Source organism: Astatotilapia calliptera, chromosome 14, assembly GCF_964374335.1.
Source record: "Astatotilapia calliptera chromosome 14, fAstCal68.1, whole genome shotgun sequence".
Classification (NCBI taxonomy): domain Eukaryota; kingdom Metazoa; phylum Chordata; class Actinopteri; order Cichliformes; family Cichlidae; genus Astatotilapia; species Astatotilapia calliptera.
This window is the reverse complement of record NC_137435.1, coordinates 31,652,967-31,673,591: the sequence shown is the minus strand read 5'-3', so window position 1 is coordinate 31,673,591 and position 20,625 is coordinate 31,652,967. Positions and strand designations below refer to the sequence as shown.

Sequence of the window (20,625 nt, the reverse complement as noted above, 5' to 3'; positions counted from 1 at the left end):
CTTGGCAGGTGAGGATACATTACTGGTCATCATCACATCAGCCAAGGCATGAAGAAAGTGTGGGTCATTACCATAACCGGGGGCTAAGGGTAAAAAAATTATAAGACCTTGCCCCACTTTATCATGTGACCTACTGAGGGCACCTGAAGCAAGGTATGAGTGAGGGTTAAAGTGGCTAGGAAAGGTTCTCGAGACTGCATTAATGTTAATATGTTCTAACGCAGCCTACCTTAATGTTAGCCTACTTTATCCATTCCAAAAAGCAGTTTTGATTTGTGTTTGTGATCACTGTCCTATTGGAAAACTTATTTCTAACATCATGCGGTTGATTTAAAGTAAAGTTGAAGAACTTGAATGTAGTCATTATTCCAAACATGTTGTGCAATGTACTGTAACCAGTACCACTCACAGCAAAACAGCCCCACAGCATGATGCTGCCACCACCATGCATGACAGCTGGTTCATTGTTCCTCACTTTTACCACTCCATATATATACCTATTGCCATTGTGGCCAAATAGCTCAACTCTGGACTTTCCTATTGTTTTGAGTATTTGCCAATCCAATGTGTGCTATGAAACAAATCATAACATACAAATTGATCCAGAAAAATCCAACATTGTTAGTTAATTGGCTGCAAAATCAGTTTCAGCCACAAGCGACGCAGATCAGCTGATCTCAGTCTTAGCTGGTATCTTAGCTGATACACTTCTCCACCTACCCTTCCATCAACTGGCTCATATCTCATATATAATATAGTATTTGAAATGCTTTAGCCTGACCCGAGATTCATCTTTCAACTATCTATCTGTAGCCATATCCATTTTCAGTGATGGGATTCTCGCCTCTGCTCTCTCTGGGTCTCAGAACAGAGTCATGCCACCAAATTTAAGCTTTAGTAAAGTTGACAGACATTAATCTTCTGCACCCAAAAAGAAAAAAGATGTTTATTCATGGTTTGCTTAAGAAAACAAAAACCTTTTATTCAAATGTGATAATGAGTACTGATTGACAGTTCTTACCTGATGGGTTGAGCAGTCGCCAAGTGATTGCAGGATCTGGTCTGCCATTGGCCAAGCAACTGAGTGTAACGTTACTGCCCTCATTCACCGTAATGTCATTTGACACTTGGTAGATACTGGCTGGAACTGAAGACACAAGAGAAATGACAACAAGATTAATAATGCTATTAAATATGAGCATGAACGACAGAGGATGTTAATTGTCATCAAACCCATGCATATTCTCACCAAACACACAAAGTTGCTTTTTGTTCTTAACCATACATGCATAAAAACTCTTAGATGGAGACACAAGCTAACCTGGATCTTCTCAGTTAAAAGTAGGTGTTAAAAAAGCTTTAGAGAACTTTTTTCTGCCCCTGTTACTATAACCCTCAGAGGTACTTATGGTAAACTTTCTTAACCCAGGATCCAAATAAGCAATTTAATCCCCTGCCCCGGGACCTGAGCCCATAAAAACAGATTGCCTGTCTTGTCATATGGGGACCCACCAGACGGCTGCCGCAGATTCACTTTGAGTTTATTTTGAGGGAAGTAGGCTTTATTTAATATATAATCCAAATTTAAGGCTGAAATGAGGATCCCGCTATACGTGCGTGTGAATTTGACACTGATGTTCAAAGCGACACGGCGCCGTTTCATCTCGTCACAGATCATCCTGCCTCGCAATCACCGATTTACACATCACTCCTGCTGCTGTCACACCCGCACAGACAAACAGAAACACACAGAGGAAGGAGAGTCCTTTCCTGTGCCCTCCCTCCTCCTCCCCCCACTGAAAACAAACAAGCGCCACAAAAATCCCATAAAAGAATTAAGACTTTACAGTCAGTGTTAAAGTGAGTCAGCAGCTAAGGTGCAATCAATCATGAAAGATGTAGAGGGAAAGCATCAGTGTTGTTTTCTTTTTTTTAAAGGATAAAGTATTGTATATGCAGATGAGAGGCCAAAAAATACATAAATGATCAATGACTTTGGAATAAGATGAATGCTGGAACATGCATTATGCAGGAGAAACAGCAATACTGACTGTTTTTTTTTCTCAAAAACTTTAAGTTACTATGAGTACAATAAATGGATTTATTATTCTAATTTCAGGGTCTGTGTTCATACGTATGTGTGTCAGATTTATATTCCTTTGGGCTCAACAAACTGTAAACCCGGCTATATTAAATGAGGCACATGCACAGACTCACAGATCTCTATTACAGTCAGCAGGAATCAGTAGGTGTTTACTTTACTTATAAGCGCTTGCTGCATGTTGTTACTGGCAATCCTTCTACCTAACTGACCAGGGTATCATTATTACCTAAGAAAAGAAAAAAAAAGAAGAAGAAGAAGAAGAAGACGAAGACGAAGAAGAAGAAGAAGACGAAGAAGAAGAAGTAGAAGAAGTAGAAGGAGGAGGAGGAAGAATGGTCTTTTCTATCTAGCTATCCTCTCATCCACTATGTTTTTGTTAATAACTGAACCCCCATATCTGTCAAATAGTTCAGTTTTGAAGGAACTCTCTGAATCCAACACAAGAACAGTTGGTTCCCATTTTACAAACACTCCTGATAATATAGCCACCAGGAAGGAGGCTGGCAGGGTGAAGCGAACTCTGACAGTCGCCTGTGTTAGTGTGAAAGTTCCAGCAGACAATAAGCCGTGCACGGTGATTGTGAGGCATGAATGAAACAACTGATGCCAATCATCTAATAGAAGTGGGATTTTTACAGCTCCTTCTGAAACAATGTCATTTCCTCCTGGCACCTAGGAAGGACTTGAATGCACAAAACGTTAGTTTTTCAGTTATTCTGAAAAAAAGTGTAGTGTATGTGAAAATGAGCTTTATCTGACAAAGCATTGAGAAAATCCAAATGACTTTGCTTATTTTTCAGTAATTCCTAACTGTGTTTGTTGCTTATTCTAAATGGAGCCACTGTTAATTTAAAACAACTAAATCAGAATCAGAAAGGGTTTTATTGCCAAATGTTGAGCAGGTTTACAACATTAGGAAATTGCTGCGGTACTTAGTGCAAACATACTGTCATATAACGCTTAAATAGACATGAAAATAAAAATAAGAATAAGAATTAAAAGTGCTAAGTAGATAGATATATACATGAGTGCAGGTGGTGAACAGTGCCAAACATGGAATGCTGCAGTGAACACAGCGTAGGGTCATGTGTTAGTGGTGGGAACAATCATATGGTTATTGTTCATGTGGCCAACAGCAGAGGGGAAGAAACTGTTCTTATGGCGAGAGGTTCTGGTGCGAATGGACCGGAGCCTCCTGCCTGAGGGGAGCAGGTCAAACAGACTGTGTCCAGGGTGAGAAGGGTCAGCTGAGATCCGAGCTGCACGCCCCAGTGTCCTGGAGGTGTACAGGTGCTGCAGAGATGGGAGTCTGCAGCCAATCACCTTCTCAGCAGAGCGCACAACATGCTGCAGTCTCTGTTTGTCCCTGATAGTGGCTCCAGCGTACCACACGGTGATGGAGGAGGTGAGGATGGACTCGATGATTGCAGTGTAGAATTGCATCATCGTCCGTGTTGGCAGGTTGAATTTCTTCAGCTGCCTCAGGAAGTACATCCTCTGCTGGGTTTTCTTAATGACGGAGGTGATGGTGGGCTCCCACTTCAGGTCCTGGGTGATGGTGGTACTAGGGCTGGGCGATATATCGAGTTTTTTAAAAATATCGATATATTTTCATACGAGATATAAGATGTGACAATATCGTTTATATCGATATAGTCTATGTTACGTTATAATTATACTTGTGGAGCCGCAGGTTTGCCTCTCTTTCGTCCACTTTTGTCTCTACACAACGTTACTCGGCCTCGCCTCGCCCCTCCTTCACTGAACACAACTCCGCCTCCCCCATAGCTTCACCTGCAGGCAATGACAAGATGAAAGCGGAAAATCTCCGTTAGCGAGTTACCGTGCGTGGGGCTGGACGGCGTCAACGTGTTAGCGAGCTAACCGCGCTAGCGAGCTAACCGCGCTAACGACATGCAGCCCAGAGGGGCTGCACGGCCTAAAATCCTTTCATTTTCTCAAAAATCGACAGTGCGCCTTATGTATGAATTCTGGTTGTGCTTACTGACCGCGAACCGATTTTATGTGGTACACAGCGCTCAGCAATCTGTCAAAAAATGTTTTAATATGACTTTGCTAAGCTACGGAGCTGCACCGCTTGATGGATTGTCGGAGGATTACGGCTACCGAGGAGGAGCCTCGCGGAGTGATACGTACTGTGTGTGTATAAGGACCACAAATGGCACCTGTTCAGAGACGTGGTGCAGCTGTGAAATCTCTCTTTGTTATTATGCTCAGCGTCTATTAGTTTACATTTTGACTGCACAATTGTGAGCTTTTTGTTATGCACAAAAACAACATTGTTTTCTTTTATTTATGGACCATGATTATTTAATAAATGCTGATAATTTATTTTTGAGTAACTTTTTCATGTACATCTATGCTGTATGTAAATAAAAGTGCCCGTGTGACATCTGGGACACAGTGTGACTAAGAACTCTCTTTTTGTTCTTAACTTATGGCTTTAAAAAAAAAAAAAATCGAGAGATATATCTTATATCGCCATCCAGCTAAAAAATATCGAGATATGACTTTTGGGTCATATCGCCCAGCCCTAGGTGGTACCCAGGAAGCGGAATGAGTCCACAGAGGTGATGAGGGTGTCAGTCAGGATGATGGGGGGGGGGGAAGTGGGGCTGTGTGCTTCCTGAAGTCCACAATAATATCCACTGTCTTCTGGGCATTCAGCACCAGGTTGTTGTGGCTGCACCAGGACACCAGACGTTCAACCTCCCTCCTGTAGGCAGACTCATCCCCGTCCGAGATGAGTCCAATAACGGTGGTGTCATCTGCAAACTTGATTAGCTTGACAGACTGGTGGGTGGAGGTGCAGCAGTTGGTGTACAGGGAGAAGAGCAGGGGAGAAAGAACACAGCCCTGAGGGGAGCCGGTGCTGATGGTCCGGGAGTCCGAGACATTCTTTCCCAGCCTCACATGCTGCTTCCTGTCCGTCAGGAAGTCAGTGATCCACCAGCAGATGGGATCAGGCACATTCATCTGGGAAAGCTTGCCTTGGAGATGGTGGATGGTGTTGAACAGATGTTATCAAAACCAGAGATGTGTGAATTAAATTTGAAGCCATTTTGACTGACTTGCATTAATGCTCACACATGTCTCTATCTCACCCCACAGCGAACTCTGATTAAAAAAACAACAACTCTGTCTTCATCATCACAGAGACGTGAATTATCACTCCGGCGAAGTATGAATTTAGGAGGTGTAAAGTTGTCAAAATATTAGAACAGCATCATTACTCAAAACAATGTTGTTATGTGCATGAGAGTAATGTGGGCTTGTCATTTATGCATAAAAATCAAAGTAAACCATTAAAATGTATTGTTTATCTGCCTGAAAGTGTCAAAGGCCCCAGAATCAGTTGTAAAAAGCTGTTTTGGAAATTTAACACACTTCCAGCTTTCAACAACTGCTGTCAATTTGTCCATAAACACAGCACTTAAACCCTTACTGCTCCATTAAAGTTACTCATTGGCCCGACAATAAAGACTGTGCTCCAACTGTGCTCTGGTTGTTGGTGTTATCCACACCAGCAGGTGTACTTAGTTTTCTTTTTGCAGTGAGGTTTGCTTTAGATATCGCACCATTGAGTTCTGATGCCTACAGCGAGTAAAATAAGCATTGAATTGTCACCAATTTTCTAAATAAATATATTTCTAAAGGTGCAGTTGACATTAAATTCTTACCAGATGTCAGTAACAACCCATCCAATGACACAGGGAAAACGTATTGAACACACTAACTGAAATTTATTTAATAATTTGCACAAAAGCCTTTAGTTCTTTTCAGGTGATTGACTGGAAAAATTTTAGCAGCTTTACTTTCTTCCTCTGAAACCAGTTGAGAGTTTCCTTGGCTGTGTGTTTGGATCATTGTCTTGCTGAAACGTCCACCCTCGTTTCATCTTCATCATCCTGGTAGACGGCAACAGATTTTTTTTCATCTCGGTACATTTTAACCATTCATCTGTTCTTCAATTGTATGAAGCGTGCCGGTGCTGTATGCTGAAAACAGCCCCACACAATCATGTTCCACACCTAAACTTCACTGCTGGTGTGGTGTTATTAGGGTTGCAGTACCTTTACAACTCTAAACATGGAGTGTCTTATGGCATTCAAAGAGTTTAATTTTGGTCTCATCTGACCAGATGATACTCTCACAGTATTTCCCAGGCTTGTCTAAATGTTGTTTAGCAAACTTTAAACGCCCCTCAGCAAGCTTTGTCTTCACCAACATAGTCTTGCGTGGAGACCGTGACCATGGTGGCTTACTTATTGTTTTCTTTGAAATAATTGTACCCGGTGATTCCAGGTTTTTCTGTTGCTTTCTACAAGTGCTACTTAGCTCTTGGACAACGCTTCTCATAATTCTTTTCACTTCTTGTGGGGAGCACCTGGTCGTGGCCACTTTATGGTGAAATGATGTTCTTTCCACTTCCAGGTTATTGCCCCAGCAGTGCTATCTTTATATAGTCAGTAGGGCCTGAAAGTAAGTGGCAGGAATGCTTTCTAACTGTTGTCATGTTTTTCTGTGCCTTTCTGCACCTCCCTCTCTTTATGTGTTAGATATTTTTCCCCTGTGTCATTTCTGATTGTACACATAATTTATGGACACATGTGGACTGGATGGGTTGTTACCAACATCTGATGAGAATTTCATGTCAATAGCACCTTTAGAAATACATTTACTCAGACAATTAATGACTTGTTCAAATCTTATTCTTCCCGCTGTATATGAAAGCCTATTGTGCTGCTGATTGTATAACTAACAAACACATAAGTGGCAAACACATTTGTAGCAACTGAGTGGGAATTCATCTGCTATTTAAATCTGATAGGACTTGCAGTGCTAACCTGAAATAAAGCTGCCATGTTCCTCCATATCGACCGTGTTTTTCTAAGAAGCAATTTTTCACTGGTTGTATCTTTCAGATTGTTTCTCCAGCAAAGTTATTATAGAAATTTTGTCTCCGTACAGCATCAGTAATAGCTGGCAAAAGCATCACTGAACTGGCATCTCGCTTTCTTTCTTTAGCTATCTCACAAAACACTCACACTGACTCTCACACACATGCACACACATGGGTGCACAGCGACCCCAAGCAAACGCTTTCTCTAATACGAAATGACAAGACAGAGTCGTTCCAAACGGCCTTTTAAATGAAGTCATACAGAGTTATCGCTGTAGTCAAATGACCAAGCCAAAATGAAGATGGGTTCATCAGATATGCTGAGATGGAACAGGGGGATGGCGGGGCGGAAACATTCGATCGAGGTGACAAAAAACCCAATTGACTTTTTTTTTCTCCCCAACCTCAAAAACAACCAGCAGCGGGTGGGAAAGTTGATTGGCTGAGTAGAAAGTGTGACTGGAGAATTAATCCTCTGAAGCATAGATAAAAATGGATTGGGGAAAAAACAACTGCTCATACTCTGATAACCCTGTCGCCTCTGTAAATGGGAGGGAAGGCCAGACTGGGGGGAAGAGGAGAGGACTTGTACAAAGCAATACAATAGTGAAAGAAAAGAAGTGTGCATTACATTTCAGCTCCGGTGGCTATATAGTGCCTGGTGTACAGATGTCAGGAGTGGAGGGGAAGGAAGCTGTGAATTGTAATCTTAGTCATAGGTCAACCTTCAAGGAGCAATGTTGGAAAGGGCAGCTTTTTGAAACTCCACTTTGCATCTGCAACTACAGGAAGGATGAATTCCACAATGATGCACAGCATCTCTGCTGACGTTTGCACGATGGCAGGGTTTGTGTGAGTCATGGAAAAATATATTTAATATTTTAACCGTGTACAATTTCACGTGAACAATCATTTCTCTACACGTCGGGAACTGTATTCTCAAGTGGACCTACTTTTAACTTCATTTCTCTCTTCCACTTCCAAAAATAAAGTTTGTTAGTATTCATAGATAAAAATACAGCAAGCTACAGTTTAAAGGAGTTTTCCATTTCAGATTCAGTAGGTCTGTATTAAAAATAACAAATAATAATAATATATGTCTTTTTTTGGCTAATGATCTCCTGTTTTGTTTGGAAATAAATAAATAAATAAATCTGTGATGTAAACAGTATAAATATGCTGACCTTGCTTTCAACTCAAATTTCAAACTTCAAAGAGAGAACGAAAGACAAGAGTGCAAAAGACAGAGTGAGAGACAGCAGAACGAGGCAGAGAAGAGTAATTAAGGAGGAATGTGTTTATGGTTTAGCTTTGCTTCTTTAAGTGTGTGGGCACGCACAAGGAAAGAGAAACCACAGGCAGTTCCTTAGTCCTTGTGACTGAGTATTCACCACAGAGACGCTTGGTGGGCTGGGCATTGAAAGCAATAAAATGCCTGTCTCTGTATGATAACAACTCACTTTCCTTTAGCACTGTCTCTAGATACAGACATCTATTACATTACAGAATAATCAAACCAAGATGATAATGTGATAAGTATTCATAACATGAATTTGTGTGCTCTGATTTTTAGTGGTGATATTATTACTGTGGTGGTGAGTCCTGATGAAAGTGTCCACCTCTGCCTGTCACTGTGAGTAGTGCCAGTGACAGAAGCAGTAACAGAGTGGCCCCAGGTTAATGATAAAGAGACCTTATAGGGGTGGTAATGTTATTTTATAGGTTTTGCATGTGACGCTAACTTTGTGCATACCTGTTAGAACACCCTGATTATAGCAAATAAGATTATATTTTACAGTAATAGCTTCAAGTTTGGTGAGATTATTGTAAAATAAGAGAGTCTGTCCAACAAAGTTATTAGAGAAGCTGTGTCTCTGTCCGAACAACAAACAACTTGAGTGTTAATTTACCTCACTTTAAAAAAAAAAAAACAACTTTGTTTTTTTAATATAAACACAAAATGAAACACTTGAGATACAACATCTTTTCTGTGAGACTTCCTGGGCAGAAATCAGAACTTTCAGAGGAAACCTGTGCATGCACTTGTAAGAACATTCAAACTCCACACAGAAGGGCCCTACCCAGGTTTGAAGCCAGGACTCTTGCTATGAGACTACATGTCTGTGAAGATTCTCAGTCATCCAGGTCATCGTAATCTAAGGAGCTTGAAAAGAAAAGCGTCTGGACTTCTTTAAGTTGCTTGAAGACGTTTCACCTCTCATCCGAGAAGCTTCTTCAGTTTTAGGGTCACATGGTGGAGAGTCCCAGATTTAAACATGTGATTAGGTAGAGGGTCATCAGGGGGTCCTTTTGTCCCTCTTTGGGGGGAAACTCCCACTGGGTTTATATCTGGGACTCTCCACCATTTGACCTTAGAACTGAAGAAGCTTCTCGGATGAGAGGTGAAATGTCTTCAAGCAACTTAAAGAAGTCCAGACGCTTTTCTTTCCAAGCTCCTTAGACTATGAGACTACAGTTTTAACCACCAAAACACCATGCTGCCCAGTGGTTTGATCGTATTAAATAGAGTTTAAGGCACAGAACTGACTTATTTGCTGAGTGCCTGGTCAGCCTTGCGTGTGCCCATTTACAGTCTGGTCCGTATGTCTGTGAACGTTCTCAGTCATCCAGGTCATCGTAGTCAAAGGAGCTTGGAAAGAAAAGCGTCTGGACTTCTTTAAGTTGCTTGAAGACGTTTCACCTCTCATCCGAGAAGCTTCTTCAGTTCTAAGGTCAAATGGTGGAGAGTCCCAGATATAAACCTAGTGGGAGTATCCCCCCACAGAGGGACAAAAGGACCCCCTGATGATCCTCTAATCGCCTGAGCCAAGGTGTGAAACTGGGCGTGGGTCCCAATCAGCCAGAGTTTCGGGTGAGTTCATTGTGAAACCTGGCCCCACCTTATCATGCGAATTCCTGAGGTCAGATGGCCCAGGATGTGAGTGGGCGTTAAGGCGTCTGGGAAGGGAACTCAAAACTGGATTATAGATGGCAGAGAGTTGGTGTCGTAAACCCCCGCCTCTGTTCAAAGATGGTCGCTCACAGTGGACATAGATGGCTTCTTTCACTCCTCTTTCGAACCATCTGTCCTCTCTGTCCAAAATGTGAACATTGGCATCCTCGAAAGAGTGTCCTTTATCCTTGGTGAAACGTCTTCAAGCAACTTAAAGAAGTCCAGACGCTTTTCTTTCCAAGCTCCTTTGACTACAGTCTGGTCCCTTTCTAGCATTTCACTGTGACTGGAGACACAAAATTTAACAAAAGAACAAACCCCCCCCCCCCCAAACTAATCAGACATTTAAATCACCTTCATAACTGGAATATGGACATTTTAAAGATGGGGAAAAGGGAAAGCTAATGCTAGTCAGCACCCATAGCCAGTCACAAACCCACAAGCCAGCAGCCTCGGTATGAGCAAATTGCAGAGACAAGTGGATGCAGAGACAAGGCTGGATGCCCTGCTATCTGGTGAAGATATAAACATACTGGAAAATTATGCCTGAATTTTGTTTTGTTACATGCACCTGGTGCTGTTGCTTTTGCTTAGTGAGATGAAGTACAATATGTTATGTAAAGGTGGGTGTACCACAACTCATTTTCAGTTAATCATTTGTACCTTCTTCCAGCAGCACAGCATTTTATATTCAGTTGTAAAAGTGAAGGGAGAGCCTGTAACTTACTGCAGTTTTAGAGGAAATTATAAAGTTGAATGATTTCTTTAAGAAACTTCTTTGAAGAAAAGTAGATTTACATTTTTATATACCTGTCAATTATAGTTTTTCGAAAGAAAATCAGAATTGGCAGGTCACAGAGAAAAAAATGAAATGCGCCAAGAAAATTGCAATCAGTGCATCTCTAATGTTAACCCAAGTGACTACATACCAATCACCGTAAGATTGATAACTTAAGTAAAATCTTCTATGCTGCAGCTGCTGGGAACAAGGTCTGGTCTGTAAACGTACTTGCTACTTTATGCTTAATCATTATCAAAAATTGAAGTAGGCAGGCATTTGTATATCCCTTTTCTCAGCTTACTGACCACTAGAGGCACTTTACACAACATTTACCCATACAGTCATACAGTGCTTCTTTCTATACACTTTATGGTCTTTATCTACCTCACATTCACAACAGGTTCTTCACAAGTTACCAAACAGCATTGTTAGACAACAGAAGTAAAAGTAGGAAAATTATAGTCCTGTTGGCCAGCTTGCATTCTAACACTTGCACAGTGCAGGTAATGGTGACTTGTTTATTAGATTGAATCTGTGTATAAAATCCCAATAATAGGATAATGGATATGATTAAAGATTATGTATATAAGGACTAACTGTTATCACTGTAAATAACAATTAAGCAACAATAATAACAACAAGACATTGCACATTATATCAGCTGCTATCAGATAATGAAACTGTGGCTCATGATTTATCGTCTATAGCTATTTAAAAAAACATAAACCCCAGCACATCAAGGCAGAGAGCTGCACTTTGACACAATTTAAAAGCAGCTGTGGCCAATAAATAATGCCGGTAATCTGCTTCATTTGTAGGAAAGAATCTGAGCATTTTACCACCTGCCTTCCTTTAATCACAGAGAACTCACACGTTAATACCAACAAAAACTCACAAATTGTTCATTCAGTTTGAATTCGTTCACTAAACTATTTGGTGAGTAATGCTGACACTCCAATCCAGCATTTCTTGAAAAGAAGATGATTCAAGGACACGCTGCACCGTAAGTACCAAGAAAAGCATCAAAAGCAATGCATGAAGTACCACGCACAATATGTAAAGAGCATTTAGAGGCGGTGGTGTTAATCATGAATGTATGCATCGCTGCAGTCGCTGGGAACATTCAGCTGTGTTATCATAGCTTACCCATCATGCATTTACCATAACCACAGTACCTTAATAATACAACAGCTAACATGTGCAGATATGGTGTGTGAAACTGCAAACTAAATGTAAGCCAAATGGACTTTGCAGAATCATTTAAAATTGATGTTCATATCTACTAATAAGGTTGGAAAATCAAAGCACGCAGAGAACAGATTGTCAATGTGTGCTGCCAGTCTGTATTAATTATACATGCAATCATGACTGTGTGCAACGAGCAATGACAAATCACAAAACGTCTCCTCCTCTAATGCAAAATGTGCTCATTTGAAACAATTTACAGAAATGTCTCCAGTTTGCCTTAGATCTGGAGAAAGTGCACGTAAAAAAAGAAAAAGAGTGACTTTGAATTTGCGTGTAGCGCGAACTCGAGTTACAGCTAAATGTAATTTAGCAAAACAAAGACGTTTGATTTGGCCCTTTCAAAACTGCCTCCTTCACTTTAAGAAACGTTGCAACACGGGGGAGGAGGATGATGATTAATGCTGTGAACACTCGGCACTCATGACGAAAAAGCTAGAAAAGTGCTTTGACCTGCAAGTTAAAGCCAAATAAATACACAGATCACACAGGCAGCATGATCAGCTGGTGATATCACAGAGAGTGGACCAACATGTGAAGCATAACAGAAAAAAACAAAAACAAACAGACTATTACTGTTGCTTGGGCTTTCGCAAATAAACCTGTAGTGAGCGTTAAATAGGGCTTTGAACAGGAGCAGGGATGGCAGGAGTGAAAACAGGATGCAACTTTGCCTACATGGATTCTGTCAGACTGCTTTATATCCCAGCTAAACTGTTCATTACAGTTCACGGATTACGGCGCCAAACTCTATTCCGCTCTTTAGGACACATGTTAAGAAGGAGTAAACAACAAGACAGCTTTGTGCAGCAACTGCGAAATTCACTCGCTTTACCTCGCTACATCACAGGCCACTGCTTAAAATAACAAAAGTGACTTTATTCGACAGAAAATGAGGAGCTGTGTCAAAATAACAGAACATTATCGGTACTTTTTTGGGTTTTTTTACAAGGAAAGATCGCATGGCTTGGGTCTTTCATATTAAAAACTTAAAGTTATTTTACGGTAGTAAAACGTGAATATTGTTACATGTTTTGGATTTTTTTTCCCCCCCTTGGGCTGATTTGCTCTCGGAGACATTTATCCCCCGCTGGCTCTCAGTGTGACATTTGGAGGAGTGATGTGGCAGCGAGTGCAGAAGAGGCGTACGATTATGCTCAGCTAATTTGAAACCATTAGAAGATAATCAGGAGAAAGCACTTGCAGCTCTTTAGCTTTTAGTGCTTGGAAGCTTTACCGCCAATTACCTGTCTGCTATAAACAAGGTCAGCTAAAAACTTTCCCCTCCGAACCCCCCCCATGGAAAAAAAACCAATATAACCAGCTGACTGGAGCTGTCACTGTTCAAACAAGCACATGCTGCATGCTGTGCCTTAACGCTGGTGTTATTTTATGTTCACATTTGTGTGATTTTGCTTTTTTCAGCATCTCCACTTTAGCACCTTGACCTCACATGGCAAGCTGTTATTGTAGAAAGTAGGAGAGCACTTAGAAATCATTTTGTCTGAACTTTGGGGTCAAACACACAGGGAAAGTAAATAAAATGCTAACAGAAAAGTTTTTGATAAATCTGCCACAAAGAATTGGCACCCCTACACAATAATATGGCTTAGTGATCGATTTTTGAAAGAGCAGAGGAGGCCAGAGGACGCAGAAACTGACAGAGGAAAGTAAAGAGCAAGCTGTAATCGTAGCGTCTACGTCTCCAAACATCTGCAATGTGTGCACGGGGCCTTGTGGCTGAACCACTGATTATATTCCCCTAAACAGACTCACTCTCAAACACACCTTATCTCAAAGTAATCTATCATGTTAACTCAATGTAATAAGACACACCTGCGCTTACGTGACTGACACAAACAAAAGCGAACAACTGTTTTGACTGTACTGTAACACTGCAACAGAGGCGAAATATCAGGGAGATTTTGAGACACCAAGGGTTGCTTTTCTGCAGCGATCCACATGCATACACACTGTTTCCTCTGCAGAACTGAACTAAAGAGAGCAGGTCTGCGAAATTGGCTGCTGCTGCTACAGCTGCAGGAGAAGAACCTCGAGTGACCTGGCAGTGCCAGCTGGGATCCACTCCTCCCCTTACACACTGTTTCTAAAATTGAAGAGAAGAAGAAGGAGAAACAGGAGATGAGGGAGGTGATGACAGAGAAGAAGACAGCGCCTCTCCTTCATCCCAGCCGTAGCCATTAGCAGCAGCAGTGCTTTAAAAACCCAAGATGCCAGTGAAGCTTTCAAAAGAACACTGGATATGAGACGGATGGCTGCTGGAGGCATCGATGGAAGTCGGGGAGAAAGGCGTGAAAAAAACCCTTTCTGTGTAGTGTTTTAGTGAAGGTGTTTGAGCCTCACACATCTCCGCCCATTCCTTATAAAGTAGACCTTGTGCTACTCGGGGACACCAAGGTGAATAATTAAGGAGATGTTGTTGTTTTTAGTCTGTTTTAAGAGTTGGGTTTTTTTTCCAATGGAGGTCCTGCCAGTGCAGCAACTCATAAATCATACGAACATTTAATTGGTGTTTGCATTGAAAGAGATGAAACAGAAGGTGGAAGGTAGAAAAGTGTAGTAACAGTTTTTTCCTAACAAGCTCCAGACTATCAACCAAGGAGAACCAAAGAAGTGAATACGCTGCCAAGTATTTTTTTTTACTTCTTTTATAAAATCAACTAATGGCAGCTCTTGTCCTCATGAAAAATAACTGCGTTTATACATTCCACAGAGGCGTTGTTCTTATCTCGGCCTAGCGGAGGTAGCTCCGTAAATCCTTCCCTTGCTCAGGCGCTTTGCGCTTTAAGCTTGGCACCTGTGAAGTGTAGGGGACTTGCCAACAAAAGGCAAAGCAGACTTTGTATTCAAGCGGTCACATGATTTAGAGGTTTATGGTATCACACCGCTAATATGATAATGAGAAAAACAAAGATGGCCAGACAAGCTAAATCCAAGGTTACTGAATCTTGGCTGCGTTGTCCATCTTTCCCTCCACAGGAACCATTTTTTTATAGTTATTTAATACCACTTCCTGGCCTTTGCTCTTCTGCTTCCAAGCACCATTGCTCATGATGTCACTTTGTCCATATAAGGGTTACTGGAGCGGGCAAGACCTCCCACAATCCATACACCTATGCAGCTCAAATCAGACGTCTTTTATAACCAACTACTTTCCATTTTCCCTCCATTGTGAAACGACCATCACCCCCGCTTTCTAACTCCAAACCTATTCCCTGTCTCGTTTAGTACAGCTGATTCAGCAAAACCTCGGAACCAAAAGTTGCAGCGCAGGATGGTTTTCCATTTTCGTGTTTCTGTTAGTACTGTTTACTAAGAACAACAGGATGAGCGATGTTTACCTACATGTTTTTAATAAACGGGTAGGCGCTGTGGTGGTAGGATTGAAAAAAAGAAATACTCCATCATCACTAAGTGAGTGCATATATAAACCGAGCACTGATTTATTACACTGCTCTTCCAAACTGAGACAGTGGCTTATTGATTTATGCAAATTGGAAGTAAAACTAGAGGTTTCAAGCCACAATGTTCTCTCTCTTTGTCCACTTGGGCAGTAAAGTGGGCCTATCAAATTACAGCTTGACTTATTGTGACATTCAGATGGCCTTTCAGAGTTACTCCCCTGATCCTCAGAGGCCCTTGAGGAATTTAAACCAGCAATCTGTACTCACTAATCAATACTACCTGATTTGCCCCCATTTGCAGCAATTCACTAAATTGAAGCGCACCCCATAATGTGGACCATCAAGCGTGCATACGTGTCTGGATATTTCTGTGTTTGTGTATGCGTGTCTATGTCCGTTAACACTTCAGTCCCCTCACCAGACTAGAAGCCTCCAGACTCCTTTGATAGCAGCTATTAACTTTTAACCTCAGAGCAGGTCCAGAGGTTCTTTACTTCAGTCCGCAGCGGTGATGGACTCTCGCTGCTCTAATAGCAAAACGACCAAAGGGATTGATGAGCACAAGCCACCTGACACTTAATGATGTAATCTGTAATTAAAGAAAACCACTCACCCAAATGCACATTTAGACATTATAAAGGACAGTACAGACAGTTTGGCCGATGCCCTCTGGGAAATAAAATGAGGAGCAGCAGATTATGGGCCTAAATATCTTTAATTATATGTGAAGACACTGTTCATTTAGTACACTTACAATTAAATCTCCACACTTAGCTCCTATCACCGAAATGATTTCTCCTTGATTACACATCACTTCAGGTAAAAGTTTCCTACATTAAAGCTTTAAAAAAGCTTAAAATTTCCTATGAGGGATTTTTCACTCAGTAACTCAACACTAAACTCAAACAAATGTGTCAGAATGTTCTCTCAGTTTTACTTCATGTCAGGGGAAATTAATCAAAGTGTGCACGAACTGTAAAATAAAGTGTTACCATAATTAATTTTGTAGTTTCTTTAGTGGCTTTCTGCATGAAAATATGTGCATATTTAAAGATTTAGTGTTGCAAGAAAAAAAAAAAGACAGTCTGAACTTTCCTCAATAATAAGGCCGTTCTTCTAATATAAAATTCTCCCCTCCGTAGCGCTCTGTTATTTTAAATGAAGTCACAAAAGGAAATGTGTCTCAGTAGGTTTCAATGTAGTTTTAATTTAAGCTTCAAAATATTTCACATAACTCTTCCCTCCAAACCTGTAACCATAAAAGTCAACCATCGGCCTCTGGTCTCCCTCTAATTGGCTAAACTGGACATACCTACAGCTGTCCGTGACGTGACGCTGCAATAACCAGCTTACAGCGCGCTTTACTCTTGATCCATAGGACACAGTAAGCACTTTAACGGTTTAGTGCCTGTGTGAGCACAATAGTACAGTACATTCACAACACAGCGTCTAGCCCAGGAGGCTGTCACAGGAAATTTCATGAACTGGTACTTTTCCTCCTCTTGCAAGAGCAAATGCTGAGGGCAAAGTGCTGGTTGGTAAATACCATCCTAGCAAGTTAAAGATGACACACATCTAAACAAAAATTGTTAATCTGAAACTGATTGAATCGGCTTGTTTATCTTTATCAAGCACGACAGAAGGAATTTGTGGTTTTCCAAAGATACAAGGATCAGCCACAACATTAAAACCCCTTGTCTGTCTGCTCTGGATATCTGGGATGTCTTGTGGCATCTGGCACCAGGATGCCACCCTGTAGGTTGGGTGTGTGCTCAGTGGGTCGAGCCTGACTGAGATCATTGAGTACTTGTGTGCATACCATACCTGCAGTAAATGTATGATCTTCCTTGTTCCAGGCATTGCCGAGATATTTATCCGTAATGTTTAAAAAGTGACATAGTTGTTTGAACAGCCAATATAAATATTCCATTGTGGACTATTTTTTTAATGTTCACCTTAAACTGTTTAAAAACCAATTACTGAGTGAGTAATGTCCCAACATAAGACAGCAGCTAAGGTCAACAGCTACCTAATGACAACAAAACGGTCTAAAATTAAGTTGGACAGCGCTGATTTAAAAAATCTCGAGCAAGCAGAGTTTGCAAAAAATTTATTTTTGGGTGATTGGCTCAGAAACGTGAAAACAAAGCACTGTTGTCAGTGTTTGTGTTGATCAGGTTCCAGATTTGTGGACTTTCCACCGAGCATGTTGGTTCTTGCTGTGTGAAGAGCTGTGAACAGCTGGTAGACACCTGACACACTCAGCTGGAGACTACCCCACGATGCCACACACACACACACACACACACACACACACACACACACACACACACACACACACACACACACACACACACACACACACACACACACACACACACACACACACATCCTCAGACTGAGCTTACAGCTGGTTTAGCTGCTGCTTTTGCTATACATAGGCGAAGTGTATTTGCACTTTCCCTCCTGTGACTTCTGAGATGTGACTGCCTTTAACCTACACGTTTATAGACATATCTTACATGAGCATAACCTCGGTCTGCTGTTACCTCTCCCTGCTGCCCTTCCATCTCCGTAACTCTTACCACATCACTGTCACTTTTACCCTGTCTCCTCTCCTTACTGTTTTGTTCATTCTCTCTGTTCCTGTGCTTTGCCTTGAGCTGCAGTCTAATGAGTAAGCGGCTGGCATCGAGTGCCTTCTAGCTCTGTGGAGAGATAACAAGCCCATATGTTATTTACTACAGTGGACACTGCAGCAGCCGACCCATGCCAACTCACAAAGACCCTCCTAGGAACAGATACTTCCCATCAAGTCTGTAGCTGTGCCATCAAAGGAAGAGACACATTCCTGACTCTACTTTTAGCTGTTAGACGGCTATGCAGTGGAGAGCGGCAACACACAGCGATGAAGTGTCATAAATATTTTCCTTCAGTAAGTGATAAGCAATATTATTCTCATTAGTGAGGTGTATTCATAGTGTCTCTCAGGGCTTCTGTTGAGATTAAAGAGCATGTGTATTCTTTAAACTTTAAACTGACTAAGTGATATCAAGACACTTTTCAAGACGCTTTGAAATTCACCTTCACTTCAGTCGTATGTTACCGTATTTGATACAAAAGGACATCAGCTGACAACAATTCTGGCGAGGCCTGAATCCTCTTAACTTGTCCCTCCCTCACCATTTGCAAAAAGCATCCTTTAATCAAAAACACATCCAACAAGACATATGCTCCATAACAAGTGTTTAGCACTCTCCTGCCTCACAGAAGACTCTTTATGTAAAGCACTGCATCAGCGCCGGCGACCATATGTTGAACTGAAAACCATGCCAGACATCTGGTGGGGCAGTGGGCACTGGGAGATGAAGCAGCCAAGTAGACTCACTAAAAAAACACGAGGATGTGCATGAGCACGTAATGCATGCAAAGCACTTGATGTCTGTCAGTGATTTCTGACTTTCTCTTTAAATCACTCCAGACACACAGTGATTGTAAAATTCTTTACTGTAGCTCAAACTGAGCGTTAAGCAGTTGAGTATATATGAAGGTTTGATGATATTGATACTGTGATCTTTAATAAGTAATATTTACCAGCTTTTAGACTTATTCGTTGGTTTTTAGTTTTATTTTATAGTTTTATTGTTTTATTTTGTAATGTGATGTTGCTGTATAACAGCAGGAATTTATCAGGACAAGGCAAGGCAAGGCAAGGCAAGGCAAGGCAAGGCAAGGCAAGTTTATTTGTATAGCACAATTCAACAACAAGGTGATTCAAAGTGCTTTACAGAGACATTAGAAACAAGAACAAATAAAAAGCATGATTTAAAATTGATTAAAACAAGCAAATAAACTAACTAACTAATTAACAAACAAACAAACAAACAAACAAACAAACAAACAAACAAACAAAACAGTATATAAAATCAAAACAGATAAAATCAGAACAGTAGATAAAATCAGTAGTTAAATGTAAGTTTTGAAATTTAAGCTTAAAAGTGTGGATTTGGTGCTTTATTCAAATGCAGCTGAGAACAGGTGAGTCTTCAACCTGGATTTAAATAAACTGAGTGTTTCAGCTGATCTGAGGCTTTCTGGGAGTTTGTTCCAGATATAAGGAGCATAAAAGCTGAATGCAGCTTCTCCGTGTCTGGTTCTGACTCTGGGAACTGATAAAAGACCGGATCCAGATGACCTGAGGGATCTGGATGGTTCATACTGGGTCAGGAGGTCATTGATGTATTTTGGTCCTAAACCATTCAGAGCTTTATAGGCCAGCATCAGAACTTTAAAGTCTATCCTCTGACGGACAGGCAGCCAGTGTAAGGACCTCAGAGCTGGACTGATGTGGTCCACTTTTTTGGTCTTAGTGAGGACTCGAGCAGCAGAGTTCTGAATGAGCTGTAGTTGTCTGACTGATTTTTTAGGTAGACCTGTAAAGATGCTGTTACAGTAATCAAGCCTACTAAAGATGAATGCATGGACTAGTTTTTCCAGGTCCTGTTGAGACATCAGATCTTTTATCCTTGATATATTCTTGAGGTGATAGTAAGCTGACTTTGTTATTGTCTTAATGTGTTTTTCTAAGTTTAGGTCTGCATCCATCACTACACCCAAATTTCTCGCCTGGTTTGTGGTTTTTAGATGTATAGATTGAAGTTCTCTGGTGACCTGTAATCGTTTTTCTTTGGCGCCAAAGACTATTACCTCAGTTTTGTTTTTGTTTAGCTGGAGAAAATTGTGGCACAACCAGTCATTGATTTCCTCAATGCATTTACCAAGAGCCTGTACAGGGCCTTGGTCTCCTGGTGACATTGTGATATATATTTGTGTGTCATCTGCATAGCTGTGATAGTTTATTTTGTTGTTGTTTATAATCTGTGCCAGTGGGAGCATGTAGATGTTAAACAGAAGGGGTCCCAAGATGGAACCTTGGGTAACTCCACATGTGATACTTGTCTGCTCAGATGTGAAGTTACCTATTGATACAAAGTATTTCCTGTTTTCTAAGTATGTTTTGAACCAGTTTAGTACAGTTCCTGAAAGACCTGTCCAGTTCTCCAGTCGTTTGAGTAATATGTTGTGGTCAACTGTATCAAAGGGAAGGGACCTCTCTCTTAGCCTGTGAGGGAGGAATGTAGTAGCACACATACCCACAGAGATGAGTGTAGTTGCACTTCACTTGATTTAGTT

The 20,625-nt window shown here is 41.1% G+C and overlaps 1 protein-coding gene across 3 annotated transcripts in view; it reads right to left on the bottom strand.

Moving 5' to 3' along the window:
- lsamp (limbic system associated membrane protein) overlaps positions 1-20,625 on the bottom strand; it is a 509,494-nt gene that overhangs the window by 38,129 nt on the left and 450,740 nt on the right. For all 3 annotated transcript variants that reach the window (XM_026192044.2, XM_026192043.2, XM_026192046.2), the window contains one exon: positions 1,022-1,147. In XM_026192044.2, the coding sequence (XP_026047829.2) occupies positions 1,022-1,147 (126 nt within the window). The remainder of the gene's footprint in view (positions 1-1,021; positions 1,148-20,625) is intronic.